Source organism: Eulemur rufifrons, chromosome 17 (genome assembly GCF_041146395.1).
Source record: "Eulemur rufifrons isolate Redbay chromosome 17, OSU_ERuf_1, whole genome shotgun sequence".
NCBI classification, from domain to species: domain Eukaryota; kingdom Metazoa; phylum Chordata; class Mammalia; order Primates; family Lemuridae; genus Eulemur; species Eulemur rufifrons.
Window position 1 is genome coordinate 35,231,431 of NC_090999.1, and position 17,038 is coordinate 35,248,468.

At 49.3% G+C, this 17,038-nt stretch overlaps 1 protein-coding gene across 1 annotated transcript in view; it reads left to right on the plus strand.

The window, feature by feature from the left end:
* The window catches only part of IL31RA (interleukin 31 receptor A), a 36,011-nt gene extending 30,615 nt beyond the window's left edge, over positions 1 to 5,396 (plus strand). The window contains exons 9-12 of the mRNA XM_069492376.1: positions 46 to 186; positions 2,057 to 2,150; positions 3,376 to 3,457; positions 4,801 to 5,396. Coding sequence (XP_069348477.1) covers positions 46 to 186; positions 2,057 to 2,150; positions 3,376 to 3,457; positions 4,801 to 5,289 — 806 coding nt within the window. The 3' untranslated portion in view covers positions 5,290 to 5,396. The remainder of the gene's footprint in view (positions 1 to 45; positions 187 to 2,056; positions 2,151 to 3,375; positions 3,458 to 4,800) is intronic.
* Positions 5,397 to 17,038: the final 11,642 nt, after the last annotated feature.

Sequence of the window (17,038 nt, forward strand, 5' to 3'; positions counted from 1 at the left end):
AGTCTGGCTTGCCTGTGGTGTTTGACTTCTGTGTTTTTCCTTTAGCCAAGACAGTCAACTCCAGCATGCTGCAGTATGGCCTGGAGTCCCTGGCACGAAAGACCTCTTACACTGTTCAGGTCATGGCCAGCACCAGTGCTGGGGGAGCCAATGGGACAACGATAAAGTTCAAGACATTGTCAATCAGTGAGTGTTGCTGTCAAGCCCTGAGTACCTCTCCTTGGCATTTGCCTTAGGTCAGTGAGAAACGGTGTTTGCCAAAGGCGGGTGGAAGCCCAATGAGTGGCAGTACCGAGGTGAGAGGAGCCGTCCTGCTCTCTGGCTCATTGACCTTCCTGGAAGGCACATGGACGAGGAGGCAGGAGGGAGAGCAGGCAAACTGAGAGCAGAATTTGGAAAGCAGCGTCATTTTGCTCCTTCCTCATAGGCAGCCGCCAATCATCTCGAGGAGGAGGTGTCCAGTTAATGCTAGCTTCAGCCTCAGCACTTGCCAACTCCTGCCCCAAGGCGGTCCCCAAGCTTATAGTCAACAGCTTCCGCAAGTCAGAGGATACTACACTACAGGGCCTTGGAGGGAAAACCTTGGTTGACCAAGCCTACAGGAAGGCGCTTAACCTCATCTCATTTGTGAAGTTTTTTTGGACAGAAAGATCAGTGATATGTTGGACTTACCAGCTTTTACATTAAAAACTAGGGAGCAAGAAAAATTTAATACCTACCAGAAGTAATGTAAAATAGAATGTAGCTTCATATGATGGTTGGTTAAGGGAGATGTTCAAGAGGGAAGGAACATGGAATGAGAAGTGAGATGAAGCAGAAAGAAGGAAGGAGAATGGGAAAAACAGAGAAATATGTTAATTTTGCCAAGTCCTTGAGTGGCAGAGATTTGATTGTTAAGTATATACTAAAACTGTTTTAAGGAATGAACAACTGTTTAGATTAAAAACAAAGGAACATTGCCAAGTTTTGCAATAACTGGTCAAGGCAAAAATTGTCTGTTTGAAATAGTCATGAAAGCCTGTTCTATCACATTTTTAAAGAATAAAAGAGCTTTATAACTCTGGAAAATGTGAGCATAGCATGTGTTTTTACATAGAAAACATGTTCTGTTTTTATGGATTAAGATTGCCTTTTGGAACTCTTTTTGATCTTGCTGTTTAAAATCTTTTAGAATCATATTATATTTTCATAACACTAGGTACAAATTGTATCAGCTCATGGGATTTTCTCCAAGGGGCAAAATGAAGGCAAGAGCCTGCTTGGGAGCCTCGAAGTTTCCTGATCTACAGATCATAGATCACCCTGTGTCCGTCTCTGATCCTTTACAATCCATTTTCCACACAGCAGCCACAGTTTCAAACCCTAGATGCCCTGCTTAAAACCCACCATTTACTTTTATTGTATTATAAATAAAATCCAAACTCCTTCCTATAGCTTTCAGGGTCCTTCATCATCTGACCTCATCATCTACCATTTTCTGTCTCCATTTATGTTCCTCGCCTTGTTCCTGTGTCAAAGCTTTTGCATCCACTGTTCCTTCTGCCTGTTATACTTTTGCATGGCTGGCTCCTTCTCATTATTAAGATCAGCTTGAATTTCGCTTCTTCCTTGGCCACCCTATCTAAAGTTGCTACCCTCCCTTCCACTGTACCCAGGTACTCTCTATCTTATTATCCTGTTTTATCTGAAATCATCTCATGTTATTTAATGTCTGGATCCTTTACCAGAATGCCAGCTCTGTAAGAGTTGGGATCTTGTATTTCTAACTTATTGGTGTTTGTTTTATTACCCAGAATCGTGTTTGGCAAATAGTAAGTGCTCAATAAATAGTTGTTGAATGAGTGAAGTTTGAACATGGGCCTGGCAAACACAATATATCATGCAGGGAGAAGACAACTGGATGGGAAGCTACAAATCCCAGGGTTCTTTTAATTGAAAGAGAGCTAATAAGAAATTGTGTTGCCAAAGCTACTAGAAGAAAAAGTTAATCTTTGATTTTTGTCAAGAAAGTGAGGAACTGAACTTACTACTGACTTTTGTTCTCCTTTTCCCAAAGGTGTCTTTGAGATGTTCCTTATAACTTCTCTGACTGGAGGAGGGCTTCTTATTCTCATCATCCTGACGGTGGCATATAGTCTCAAAAAACCCAAGTGAGTTTATAGGCAACAGTGGGTGCCTTGAAAACCAGGGACAAAAAGGAGTGGAAGGCATCATGGGTGCTTCGTAGGAGAAGACACTCTACCATTAATGGGTTGTTCATTCATTTATTCATTTGGTACATATTTATTGAGATTATTAGAGGCTGTACTCTGTGGCTTATCACAGGTCTGACCAAGCAAGAGGACTTTCACCTCCCATCACGCCACACACCAGGTGGGAGGCCGGGAGAGTGCCAGCTGCCCCATAGGCTTCCTCTGCTGCATTTACCATCTGAGACTAGATGCCCTTTGTCTCATCTTCCAGAGGCCTTCTTGCAAGCCTCTCTGGCAGCTAGAGCAGGGAGCAGCATCCCATGGAGTTGGAGTGCTGGCCAGTTGTATGCCTGCACAAACTTGTTGCTTGCTTGCACTGTCGCAGGGCTGGCTGTAGGGGCCTTTGTCCTGCCTGTGCTGGTCACTGTGGGGAAGCAAGCGTGTCTTCACGGTCTTGTGCTTTCTCTCTGCAGTGAGCCCGTGCTACCCTGATGGTCTTTCCCTGGTAGAGCTCTCTCTCCAGATTGAATAGTTGTGGGCTTTCTCTGCCAAGCAGCTGCACTTAGTTAATGGTCAAGCTAATGCAACCTCAGTTACCAGTGCAGGTTGTAATCAAGCCAGCAGCACGAATTCTTGTACATTATGCACTTAGGAAATCGGTTTAACCTTTGTGTGCATCAGAATCAGGCCCCCCTGCAAGGGTTTCTCATTCCATGGTTCTGGGGTGAAGCCCGAGAATTTGCAATTCTAACAAGTTCCCAGGTGTTGCTGTGGCTGCTGGTTAGGAGCACACTTTGAGAACCCCTGCTCTGAAGTGTGGGTAGCTTGTAAGGCTTAGAATGTTACCCTTTCCGGGGAATAAATCTCAAAGGAATGGCCATGGTGCTGCAGTTTCCAGCAACGGAACCAGGTATGGACATGCAGGAGCAAGAGAGGGGGAAGGAAGGAATAGCTTTGTGTGGGCAGAAGTCTCCTCCCATCACATCCCATAAATAGCTTGCACTTTTACCCTCTTCTCCAAACTATTACACTTCCCTTTCCCGATTTCTATCAGGAGGCCCTTAGTTAATAGGGAGCCATACAGTTCCTCTCAGCAAAGCCTCACTCTTTCGGCTCAGCTATACGGTATATATAAAATACTTGCTGGACTCATTTCTTGTTTTAAAATCTTATCTCTTATTAGCAGATTGACTCACCTGTGTTGGCCCAATGTCCCCAATCCTGCTGAAAGTAGTATAGCCACATGGCGTGGAGATGATTTCAAGGTAAACGCCCCTGTTTTTATTAAGGAAATCATTGTGCAGCCTGGCTGTGGGAGGTGGACAGGGTGGACGGAGATGGGGCGGAGTCCTGGGCTGAGCTTTTCACATGAAGAGAACTTGAGGTTGAAAAGGGCCAGGGAGTGGTGGGGGGCGGGGGTGGGGGGGCAGATGGAATCCGCCTTCCTGGACAGACTTTGACCTCATTCTTTGGACAAGAGGGAGGGGCTTCACCAGGCTCATGAGCACCAGTGTGTTCCCAGGATGGAGCTGGTTCCACAAAGGATGCCGCAGATGACAGAGCCCAGCCCTACCCTTCTTGACTTGACTGTCTAATTGTGGGGAGACGGGGCCTGGCTGTAAGAGTTGAGGCCCTTTGAAAAGCAGCGAAGAGGAAATCAGTTTGGATAGCCAGGGGATGTTGGTGGGCAGAGCTGTCCACAGGCTGCCTCGAGGTGTTTTTCAAACTTTATTCAATTGGCATTGGGGTTTTTGAGTGCATATTCCTTAAGTAGAAACCCTCCTTTTCCTAAGTTTTTAAATTGAAAATTGTTATGAATTTTTAAGGTTTAATTTCTTGTTTAAGTAGAAGTAAGCCCCAATATAACCTTTCAATCCTTATTATTGAAAAACAGTCTCCAGTTTTTCTTTGATCTAGAAATTTTAAATAGTAGTCTTTGTTTATTTTATTAGTCTTTTTTTCTAACGTGGATATTTTTGTTAGTGGACTTTATTTCTATTTTCTTCTCTCTGTTATCAGTCTTACATTACCCTATTTACTTTCCTACATATGAAAAGTTACTTAGAGAGTAAATGAATCATAGGCAATGTTGTGTGATGCCTGAAGTGTTTTTTGAATAATCTGTAGGTTGGGCTCTCCATCAAGCACTTATTAGTCACCCACTGCATTCCTGGCACTGGGCTAAGCCCTAGGGATACAAAAATGACAAAGATGCCGTCTCTGCCATGAGGCCACCTTTGATTTTCTGGTGATGTTAGGCAAGTCTGTCTTTCTGATAGTGGCTTTTCCATCTCTAAGGGCTCTAACTTTAACGTTTCCATCTTAACTGGGGTGTTACAAACATATGATTGTGTGGAAAATGGCCTTCAGTTCTCTAGAAGAAGAAATTGTTTGAATCCAGGGTGCCATTTCTCAGGAAATGGGCCCCTCTTTCCCAGCTCCCATGAAAGGGCTCATGGAGATGACCGGCCACCACTTCTGGGCCTGGGAGGAATGTGGGGTGCTGTTCAAGAGTGAGGCATCTGGTGTCTCAAGCCTGATGAGCTTTTGGCTACATCAAGTGTAGTCCCTGAATGATCATTTTGGGATGTTCCTTTTTCTTGTCCAGGATAAACTAAATCTGAAGGAATTTGATGACTCTCTGAACCTGGAAGAAGACAGGATCCTAAAACCATATTCTACCCCCAGCGACCTTATTGACAAGTTGGTGGTGAACTTTGAGAATTTTCTGGAAGACGTTTCTATAGAGGAAGCTGAAAAGAGTCAGGAAAACATTTTGGGAGGTGAAAAGAATGAGTACATGACCTCTCCCTACAGGCTTGACTGTCCCCCAGGGAAGAGTTTTGAGGAGTCCCTGGTTTCCACTGAGATTCCTCCCAGAAAATCGCAACACCTGTGTTTGAGAATGTCGGCTGGGACCTGCTCAGAAGCCAAAGAGCAACTTCTCTTTTCTGGTCCGAATTTAGGGCCAGACTGTCTCTGTGAGGAAGGAGCACCAAATCCATATTTGAAAAATTCAGTGACAACCAGAGAATTTCTTGTGTCTGAAAGACTTCCAGAGCACACCAAGAGAAGCCTAAATGCCACCGTGGCATGAGACCCTGGGAGCCTCCGTGTGGACGACCCTTCCCTAGAGAAAATACCAAGACTTGGCACGAAGTGCTTCCATGGCCCCTCCCCACTGTCCCCCTGCCCCCGGGCTGCTAGCTGAGCGTGGCTGGCACAAATGTGAACTGGTGCTGGAAGAAGGAGGGATGGTAAGAAGCCCCAGCGCTTTGTAGAGGAAAAGCAATTTCTTTTCTTGTGTTCAGATAGCAGGCTGTCACCAAGGCCTCCTGACAGATGGACTTTGAAGGACGAGCCCAGGTTCTGAACCCAAAGGAGTCCTGAGGTGGACATATCTGGCTCCCCAGAACTTGGGTCGTGGTCACAGCCTTTGCTGGGGCTCCTCAGAGTTCCACGAGGGCCTTTGCCTGTCACCAGAGGATGATTATTTAGTTGGTCCTTGGGTGGTCTGGTGGGAGCCTGGGCTCTGGGCTTCCCCTCCGAGGCAGCCCTGAAATTTTACTCTCTCCACACAGAGGGGCCAGAAATGGAGTGGACCTTCCTAAGGGTGTGCCCGAGGCTGCTCCTAATGCTTGTTAAATCTCAAGTGTCTGCAGCAGCACCGCACCCCGGACTCCTCACCCCGGTTTACAGCACAGGGACTGCTAACAAATCAAGGAAGGAGGGAGGGTCCCAGAGGGGCGCCGGGGAGTGGACCCTGCTGGGTGCAGGTCTGCCAGTCTCCAGGCCACCTCCCAGCTCTGCTGCCCTCCCATCTCGCCCCTGAGCCCGGGAGTAGAAAGGCACCAGACGTTGCAGTGGCTGTCGTACAGGAACTCTGGCCCCTCATGCTGGCTCAGGGCCCAGGAATGCTTACTGAGCGTACCCTTAAGAGGCCTCTTCCCAGAAGTAGCTGAGCAGGCCTGGGAACATGCAATGTGTAGCAACTTTGCTGCTCCAACACAAGGATTCCTGCTCCTTTGCTTCAGCTAAGCACGAAGCTCGCGACAGTGGAGCTTTTCGAGCACATGCCGATTGCAGGAGTCAGCCACGGAGACCTGGGGTGCAGCTGGCTCTGGGCTCCTACGGTGACCACAGCCATGGAGTCAGCACTGCGGGAGGTCACTGGGCACCTAGGGAGATCAGGGGCAGGCGAGGCGACAAGTGAGCGGCCCGAGGTGCAATGACCCAGCATTTGCCTGCCAGGAGGACTGATGGTATTTTTTCTAGGAGAATTACAGAAGTCAGTACTTGTGTCCTGGGCATGAACTTTCACAAGCCACCAACTCAGTTGTGCAAAACATCACTTTACTTTCCTATAAACAAAATTAATTTCTAGCCTAAAACCGTAACACTTGGAAGTAACCTCAGCCCAGTTTGGTGATTTTGGGGTTGCTTTGGGTTTATAACTCAGCCCCATTTGGGACTTTGACCTCCCCTGTCCTACCTGGAACTGGTTCTGAGGCCAGAGGGCGTTCAATGGTGCGGCATTCATGGGGCAGAGCCAGCCACTCAGTGGTCCTCTGGGATCCTGTGTTCATCCAGCCATGGTTTTGTCACTGGTCTCGTGTATGTTCCTTGGCCCTACCTGTCCCTGTTGCATCACCTGCCACTCGCCTAAGCCCATTGCTGCCTCCTAACTGTGGGCACAGGAAGGTGTGACTGCTGTCCCGAAGCTCCCTCCTCATTACATCTAAATGAGGGTCCTCATTAAATTTCAAGTGGCTTCACCCCTGCCCCCCACTCTTCAGCCCTGGTTTACAGGATGGTGACTGCAGGTACCTAAAGGAATGAGGGAGACCTGAGGCAGGGCACTGGGGAACGGACCTAGGTCGGCCCTCCTGTCCCTTTGTCCTGCACCCAATCCTGGGTGTAGAAAGGGACCAAACCAAAGGCTGCCCTGATCCCTACTCTCCCGCTGTCTCCATATGCTGGGCACATCTGTGAGCTGCTGTCCTAGAGTTCCAGATGGGGCCCTGTCCACCTTTGGATTTGGGAACTTATGGGGAGGTTCTAGCTTCGCCTGCTGTCTTGGCCCAAGGATGGAGGAGGCACAAGTACCCCAACAACTGTTCTCTCTCCCCTTTGGCCCTCTGTCCACCTCCACCTGGGGGGACCTTCTCACGTCCTATGGGAGGTGGGGGAGAGGAGAGAACCTGGAATGAGTCCTCCCTGATTGTCTGTCTCACACCTGGATGAGGCTGTAGAACCTAAAATCCAAGAATCAATGGCTGGAGGTGGAGAAAGGGTCCCGACTGTCTCCCGTGAACGTGTTGCCCCCTGGCCCCCATCATGGAAGCGGGAATGCCTTCTGTGTATAGCTGACAAACGCCCCCTCGGCCCTTCCCGTTCCATTTCTCCTCCTTCTCTCCCTTCCCTCTTTTCTCTGTCTTCTGCATCTTTTTCTGCTCATTTTTTAACTCTTCCTTTTATTTCTTGTTTCTTTTCATTCCTTTCTCCCCTGGCCATTGGCCTCCTTGGATCATTTTCCATATTTACTTTTGCCGACTTAGAGGGGTGGGACTGTTCTGGATGGGCCCGAGGTGGCTTCGCAGGAGCCAGTGTTTCCTGCCGGCCAGAGGGGCAGCTCCCAGGAGCCCCTCAGCACATGCAGCGGGTCTCACACCTGGCCCTCCAGGGCAGGCTCACGGGACTCAGGGCTCTGTCCCCACCCCCAGTCCCCACTCCCGGTGCCCTGGGCTGCCCCTGTGGCTGGGGAAGGCCACGTGTATTTTCTGTTTACTGTCAGAGACCCTGTGAGAACACAAACAGGAAGCCTTGTGTTTAGCGAGGTCATTAAAAATAGATAAAATGTCCATTAAAGAGTTTTCTGGGGCTCTGGGAACCATGTAAACGACTAGTTAGTGCCCTATTCGTGGCCTTTCTTTTACAATAATAGCAGAAAACTTTAAAAGAATGGCAGAGAAGCCAGTCTGTGGTTTTTTAAAAAAAACCCTTCCTTCTGGTGTCTTAGGCGGCAGCAGAGTGAAAACACGGTGGTTGGGGCGGGAGGGATCGGAGAAGGCGGCAGGTGGGACAGGGGGGGCCTCCAGCGTGGAGCCCTCGGGGCTCCGTGCGCTCCGCCCTGTGTGTGGGGCAAGCCTGTGCTGGTCGCCAGCCCCCCCTGTCTGATTCCGGCCCCTCCATCGACACTCCCTAGTTACTGCTGCTGCCGCCTGTGGGCCAAATGTGGGCTGTGAGCTAAAAGCGATGTTGACATTTTTAAATGGTTGAAAACAAAATCAAAGGAAGAATAATATTTTGTGATTTCAGTGTCCACAAATAGAGCTTAATTAGAACCCAGCCATGCCCATTATTTATATCATCTATGGCTGCTTGTCCCCCACACAAGGCTGAGGAGCTGCAACAGAGACAGTTTGTCCCACAAAGGCTAAAATGTTCACCATTTGGCCCTTTGCAGAAAAGTTTATGGCCACCTGCTGTAGCCCACAGATGGGAAGCTCAGGCCGCACTGCGTTTTAACTTTGAGTTTGCTGCTAATTAAAAAGAAACAGGATATGTCATTCTGGACCCCTCTTTGGAAGAACACCCACTCTCGGGCCCCCACAGCCCTCCTAAGGTCCTGTCCCCTTCCCATAGTCAAGGTAGAGAGTTGGGGGCTGTTTATCACTTACGCCAGTAGTTTTTAACCACAGTGACTTTGCTTCCCATCCCACAAGCCACAGACATTTGGCAAATGTCTAGAGATAGTTTTGATTGTCAGAACTGGGAAGGTGCTACTGGCATCTAGCGGGTAAAGGCTGGCAATGCTGCTATGATCCTACAGTACACAGGACAGCAGCCCTCACAGCAAAGAATTGTCTGCCTGAAAATGTCAGCAGGACCGAGGCTGAGAAATCCCACCCTGAACTAACCTCTGCCCACCGCGTTTGCACGGGTGACACTCAGCATCTGTAGATGGCTCCAGGTCTCGCGCGCACGCGCTCTCTCTCTCTCTCTCTCTCTCGCTCTCTTTTTAATTTACAATTTGTTTTGGGCTCAACTTTACAACAGCAATCCCAAGAGCTCTAAATACCAATTATTTATATCATTCTTAATTCACTCTCGATATGATCTCTGTGTACTTATATACTTTTTCACCTAATTCCAAGTCATACGTTGACTACATTGTGTTCTCTCTTTACTTTCAATTATTTTATATACGAAATTCTTGCAGGAACGCAGCATTTTGAATGGCCACACAGAACACAGTGTCCCTGCACTGCGTGGTTTGCTGAGGCCTCCCAATCCTCCCTTAGGGTTGTGCACAAAACGTCTTTGTATAAAATTTTCTTTTCTCACCTTTGTCCTATCTCCGTGGGGCTGTTTCCAAAAGTGGAATTGCTGGGTCAAAGTTTTATGGTTATTTTCACATATTGCATGACTGCATCCCAAAAAAGGCTATCTGATTTACAACATCATCAGAGATGTATGAGGGATCCTCTGTCCTTTTCCAGGTAATCAGCTGTTTACTACTATAAACTGGATTTTGTCAGTTTATTGGGAATAGTTAATAAAACCTTATAGTTATTTGTGTCACTTTAATCCTTGTGAAGCTAAACTTTTGCCCTCTGTATTTTACGATCTCCATTTCCCGGTGTTTATGTTGCAGAACCTTCTTCCTCCACACTCCTGGGGGTATTAGAGACCAGCTGAGGGCAAGACATTAGAGGCACTTAGCAGGACTTTAGCACAATGAGTGGACTTTGTCATTTGATTCATTTAAAAAAAGAAATTTCATACTTAGGTATTTTTTTGTTTTATGTAAATGTTAATTATCGACAAGGCCTATTTGTAATCAAAGTGTGGCATGGTCAGTGTCTTGCACTCTTATTGTGGGGGTGGGGTCCGGAAGAGTGGAGTGTGACAAAGGATATTAGCAGTCCTCGTGCCTCTGCAGCTTTCACTGGACACTGGGGTCAGTGGGGAGTTTGCTGAGAAGCACAGACAGCCCCCGCCCATGTTGGAAGAACCCCGAGACCACATTAGCCATCTGTGCTGAGCTCCGTGCAGGGCTATCTCGCCCAAGACGCCTGCTCTGTGCTGGTGAGAAGGGCCGGGGACAGGCAAGGGGCAGAACATGAGAGGGCAAAACCTGCTGTCGGCAACGGCTCCCTGGGTTGCTCAGGGGAAGCTAGATGTGTGCACTACCAATTTCATTTTTAGGAATGGAAGTCCCTTATCATGACTCCCTGTGTGCACGTCACAGTGGCTTTGTTTCGAATCTTCCTCTATAGGAAATGACCCAAACGGTGCAAGAAAACTTCCAGTTGCCCTTTCGAAATAAATAACACGTATTTACTCAGAAGCAAAGTTGAGCATTGTCTCTGTGAGTCAGCATATGCTAACTCGTCGAGCCCCTCCCAAGACACGTTTAATCACCCAGCCTTTGTTGTCCTGCAGGAAAAAATAGTTCCAGGAAAAATGACAGGCTTGCTGGTTGTTGACTTCCTTCCTGATGGTAAAATAACAGCCTCCCAAGCTGGCTATTCCATGAAGTCTCATTAGCTGGTTCCAGAGAATACTTTCTACTTTGAGCAAAGGGAGAATGCTCTGTCCAAAGGCATCTTCTCTTGGACCCAAAGCAGCATTTTCCATCGTATATCAGAGTCCTCTCCCTTCTCTAGATCCCAGTCTCCTCACTATTCCTCTCCCGCCAAAACAAAAAACAAAAAAACCCAGAAACAAAAAACCTCTAAAACAAAATCTTCTAAAAACAGCAACCCCCAAATAGAACAACAAAATGAACTCCCCACCACCACCCCTGGCTCCTCCTGCCTGAGTATCATCCTTCCTGTCCTCCCCGAGCCCTTGCCTGGGAGAGTTCTGAATGAACGAGCTCAGGACAGTCCTTCTGAGGCCTGTGGCACGGGGACCCACCGCAATGCTGCCCGCAGCAGAGTGGCTGTGCAGGGCCCCTAGATGGGCGTCGTCCCTGTAACAGCATCTTAACTGCTCGGGCTGCACCACATGTCAGAGTCAGGGCTTCGCTGACTTACCTGGTGGGAAGAGGGTCAGGTTCTTTGAGCACCTGGGGTCACTCACAGTGTGTCTGGCCATGAGAACAGTGTGTGTGAGTTGGGGCCAGTCCTCAGTGAGGCCGAGCCATCCTCAGTGTGCATGAATGCGGATGGTCACCCCAGCTTCCTCCCCACTGCCCACCAGCCTTGGCTGCCAGCCTAGGCAGGTGGGAGTGAGGGCAGCAGGGAGGAAGTGAGAAAGGGTAAAGAGGGGCTTTGCACACTCACGGGATCAGGACACAGGCCCAATGACAAACCAGGAACGCTCTGGCTCATTGCTCGCTTGCAAGACTCTACAGAACCCCAGCAACAAAACCCTTTTTTCTAGGGTTACCATAGCCACCTGCTCATCCTACCTGCCATGGCTGTGCCTCCTGGCTTGTGACTTTGGTGGCTGGGTGGAGCCCTGGCTGCAGTTAGAGTGACTGGCTGTGTGGGACTTAGAATGCTAAAACCTGCAAGTCCCAGGCCAACTGGGATGGTGTGACCCTGCAGTGCAGCTCCTGGTCCTGTCCCCTGGGATGGTGTGACCCCGCAGTGCAGCTCCTAGTCCTGTCCCCTGGGATGGTGTGACCCCGCAGTGCAGCTCCTGGTCCTGTCCCCTGGGATGGTGTGACCCCGCAGTGCAGCTCCTAGTCCTGTCCCCTGGGATGGTGTGACCCTGCAGTGCAGCTCCTGGTCCTGTCCCCTGGGATGGTGTGACCCTGCAGTGCAGCTCCTTATCCTGTCCCCTGGGATGGTGTGACCCTGCAGTGCAGCTCCTGGTCCTGTCCCCTGGGATGGTGTGACCCTGCAGTGCAGCTCCTAGTCCTGTCCCCTGGGATGGTGTGACCCCGCAGTGCAGCTCCTAGTCCTGTCCCCTGGGATGGTGTGACCCTGCAGTGCAGCTCCTTATCCTGTCCCCTGGGATGGTGTGACCCTGCAGTGCAGCTCCTTGTCCTGTCCCCTGGGATGGTGTGACCCTGCAGTGCAGCTCCTGGTCCTGTCCCCTGGGATGGTGTGACCCCGCAGTGCAGCTCCTTATCCTGTCCCCTGGGATGGTGTGACCCTGCAGTGCAGCTCCTAGTCCTGTCCCCTGGGATGGTGTGACCCTGCAGTGCAGCTCCTTATCCTGTCCCCTGGGATGGTGTGACCCTGCAGTGCAGCTCCTTGTCCTGTCCCCTGGGATGGTGTGACCCTGCAGTGCAGCTCCTGGTCCTGTCCCCTGGGATGGTGTGACCCTGCAGTGCAGCTCCTGGTCCTGTCCCCTGGGATGGTGTGACCCCGCAGTGCAGCTCCTTATCCTGTCCCCTGGGATGGTGTGACCCTGCAGTGCAGCTCCTAGTCCTGTCCCCTGGGATGGTGTGACCCCGCAGTGCAGCTCCTAGTCCTGTCCCCTGGGATGGTGTGACCCCGCAGTGCAGCTCCTGGTCCTGTCCCCTGGGATGGTGTGACCCCGCAGTGCAGCTCCTAGTCCTGTCCCCTGGGATGGTGTGACCCCGCAGTGCAGCTCCTTATCCTGTCCCCTGGGATGGTGTGACCCTGCAGTGCAGCTCCTGGTCCTGTCCCCTGGGATGGTGTGACCCCGCAGTGCAGCTCCTAGTCCTGTCCCCTGGGATGGTGTGACCCTGCAGTGCAGCTCCTGGTCCTGTCCCCTGGGATGGTGTGACCCCGCAGTGCAGCTCCTTATCCTGTCCCCTGGGATGGTGTGACCCTGCAGTGCAGCTCCTTATCCTGTCCCCTGGGATGGTGTGACCCTGCAGTGCAGCTCCTGGTCCTGTCCCCTGGGATGGTGTGACCCTGCAGTGCAGCTCCTGGTCCTGTCCCCTCTTTAGAGTTACACACTTCTGCTGGTGGTATCTTGAGTGTGACGGGTTGACTCTGCCCTCAGGGAGCCCCTTCCCTGACTGGGACATGAGCTGGGGACCTAGGGTGGCCCTTCCTCCGGTTTTCTTGGCAGGCTTGGTCCCGAGGGCCATTCACCTCCCATGAGGCTCCAGGGCCCCCACTTCCCATAATGCTCTTCGGGACTCCTGACCCCTCAGTAAACCTGGTCCTGTCACGGAGACTTGACCCAGGAGACATCCCTTGCTTTCCTCACGACAGCCACAAACTGGACTGTCTCCTGCTTCACTGTGCGGCTGATGTCCGTTGGAATCTGTTTCACCGTTGAGCCAGGCGGTGGGCGTGGGACCCAGACTTCAGAGTTTGCTGGGTCTCGTCTCCTAAGACGACCCAGGCCCTAAATGCAGGCGGCCCATCCTCCCGAGGCACTGGTGTCACGAGGCAGCCACTCCTCCCAATGGCCCAGAGCCTGGACAAGCCTCTGCAAAGCCTGGTGTGTCCCTCTCTGTCCTCATTTGTAGGCTCCAGCCAGCCCTTTAGATTAGGTCGGTCAAATGTCCCTCGTCCCCATTACAGGCTAGAAAACAGGGTGGTTTTTGGCCAGTGCTGGCGGGTCTGCCGGGCTCTGGGTTAGTGAAAGTTGGTGGGGACAGGGCTGCGTGTGCTAAATGCTGGGTCCTGAGACCCCACCCACGGGCAAACGCATTGAAATTGCCACACGTCACATTAATTATATGTCTTTTGGCCTTAAACATTTTGGAAGGGTTTTATGTTTTGTTTTGAAGTTATTTGCCCATACCTAACTTTGTATGATTTCTCAGCACCCATCCTGCCTCTCAAGGGATTCTTGTGAATTGAAAAAACCCATCCTGGCCGGGCGCGGTGGCTCACGCCTGTAATCCTAGCACTCTGGGAGGCCGAGGTGGGCGGATCGTTTGAGCTCAGGAGTTCGAGACCAGCCTGAGCAAGAGCGAGACCCCATCTCTACTAAAAATAGAAAGAAATTATATGGACAGCTAAAAATATATATAGAAAAAATTAGCCAGGCATGGTGGTGCATGCCTGTAGTCCCAGCTACTCGGGAGGCTGAGGCAGTAGGATCGCTTGAGCTCAGGAGTTTGAGGTTGCTGTGAGCTAGGCTGATGCCACGGCACTCACTCTAGCCCGGGCAACAGAGTGAGACTCTGTCTCAAAAAAAAAAAAAAAAAAGAAAAAAACCCATCCATTCTAATCCAATTTGCAAATTGCTTACAAATGGAATAACATGTTTATGAATTCTATCGTAATGAAGCTGACATTATGTTTTGTTTTATACCCACTTAAATATGCTTCAATTTTGCAAGTTTCTTTTCTTTTTTTTTTTTCCGGCCAATTGTTTTCTTCAATTCAAATGTATTTTTGTAGATCCCTGAAAAACTCACTGGCCTTGGATCCTGCCCGTCTAGTGCCAGATGTATAGAGTATCTCCGGCTGAGAGGTCTCAGCGGCCAGGCAGCCCAGCTTTGAGAAGGCTCTCGGTGCCTGCAGGCACCCGGCACGCCCTCCCTGCAGTTGTCAGCTAAACCTGCTCCTGCAAAAGTAGAAACAAAGCCGGAAAAAGGTAGCAGCAAGGGATAGATCTTCAGACAAAAAAGTGCAACCAAAAGGGAAAAGGAGAGCAAAGGGCAAGCAGGTGGAAGTGGTTAATCAAGAAACTAAAGAAGATTTACCTGCAGAAAATGGAGAAACTAAAACCGAGGCGGGACCGGCCTCTGATGAGGCAGGAGAGAGAGAAGCCACGTCTGATTAATAGTACACACCATGTCCTATTCGTGGTCCCTGTGTCCCTCCTTGTAAAATCCAGAGGAATATTCTTATCAACTACTTTGTAAATGCAAGTTTTTACTACTAAGCTCAGGAAACATTTTTAGGGAGGGAATCCCACCTCCTCCCATTTTTTAAGTGTAAATGCTTTTTCTAAGAGGTGAAATCGTTCTCTGGTTGTTTATTTTTTGGTACAACCAGAAAATAGTGTGGTATGTTGAATTATGAGAGGCTTTGATTGTCTTGGGTGTCAGCTTAACATTCCACAGATGGGGGTTAGTTTTTATATCCTATAATACAAAGCACACTAAATGGCACTGTGGAGTCCCAGGCCTGCATTTAATGTCTTCAACATTTAAAATTACTTCTATTCCCATATTTTTTTAGCAGAATTGTTTCCTAAAGAAAATTGCCCCTTGGTCATGGCTGTCCCTGTCAGAACTGCGTACACCCTGTAACATCTGTGGTCGTGGTAGTCCTGTTTTCCTGATAACTGTGTTAATGTGCTGTGAAAGACTGAAAATGTCAGTGTGTAGCACATGTGATAATAAATTGTGAATTCATGGTACTTTCGTGACAGCTTATCAGCATTTGAAGATACTGGCACTTGACATCCTCTTAAGGAAAATTTGCCTCCAAATTTTAAGCTGAAAAGTCACTGGAATAACTGTTTAAAAAAGAATTACAACAAATGGCTTTTTAGATTTTGGGTACGTATGTTAAGAATTGTGTACAAATTGAAATGTCTGCACTGATCCTCAACACAACCAATAAAATCTCAATTACAAAAGAAAAAAAAAAAGGGCGTTGTAGTGCTGGCATCTAATCAGAAGTATCTAATCAGAAACTGCTGACATCCTTTAAAATAGGGCATGAGCCTGAAGGGCAAATGCTCTTTACTTGGAAGCAGGTGGCTCCAGGAGGAGGGCGTGGGGTCAGAGGTCAGCTTGGGAGTGGGCATAAAGGTAGGAAGGTGCTGAGCGCTGACGGGATCCGGCCGTCGTTTCCCCCGGTTCCTGTTTCCAAGCGCAGCTGGTTGCAGAGTGGATTTTAAATGTGACGCAAAGACAGGTAATACTGATGGCCTTTCTAGAGTCGGGTGAACTGGGGTCCCGTGAGTGAGTTTGACATGGTGAGGGGCTCTGCCTCCAACCCTCCACGGGGCTGGCTGGCTTTCACACGTGATTCCGCTGGAGAAGAGAGAAAGCTGCTCCATGTTGCCTTAAATGCAGTAAAAAGGTTGTGATTGGGCCAGGCGCGGTGACTGTAATCCTAGCACTCTGGGAGGCCGGGGCGGGTGGATCGCTAGAGGTCAGGAATTCGAGACCAGCCTGAGCAAGAGCGAGACCCCGTCTCTACTAAAAATAGAAAGAAATGATCTGGACAGCTAAAAATATATAGAAAAAATTAGCCAGGCATGGTGGTGCATGCCTGTAGTCCCAGCTACTCGGGAGGCTGAGGCAGGAGGATTGCTTAAGCTCAGGAGTTTGAGGCTGCCGTGAGCTAGGTTGACGCCACAGCACTCTAGCCAGGGCAACAGAGCGAGACTCTGTCTCAAAAAAAAAAAAAAAAAAAAAAGGTTGTGTTTGGACATCTCTTTTGAACCGCCCTCAGTTGAGATTAGAGGCTTGTGATTAGATGTCATCTGGGCATTCCTGTCTCTGCCCTGGGAGTAGAAACAGTGCAGGATTACCTCCCTGCTAGCATTTGACTGTGGATTGCAGTCAATTCTGACCATGTCCCAAGGGGTCCTTGATGACTAGAGATCACACCTGCGGCAAAGGGGCTGGAAGCAGAGCAGGTGATATCTGGGTGTTCTTCCGAGAGGTCAATAAAAGTTCTTCTGACAAGTCCTGAAATTTAGGTCTCATTTCAACAAAAAGATTAAATAGTTTAATCTGACCCAGAGAAGCGAGGCAACGTTAATTTGAAAACAGTTCATGCATACTGGTCCCCCACCTTCGCCAGTCCACACCCAGCACTACAAAATTCTACAGAAGATTCTTTTCTTCCAGGAAGGCATGTCTCATGAATACAGCTTTTTGCCCGAATATAAAATATTTTCCCCCAAATCCTTCCCCAGAAAAGAGGGAGTACCTTAAGAGTTAAGTCCTTACAAGTTTTCTTGTATTAGAAGCGCTCTCAACTACTTTG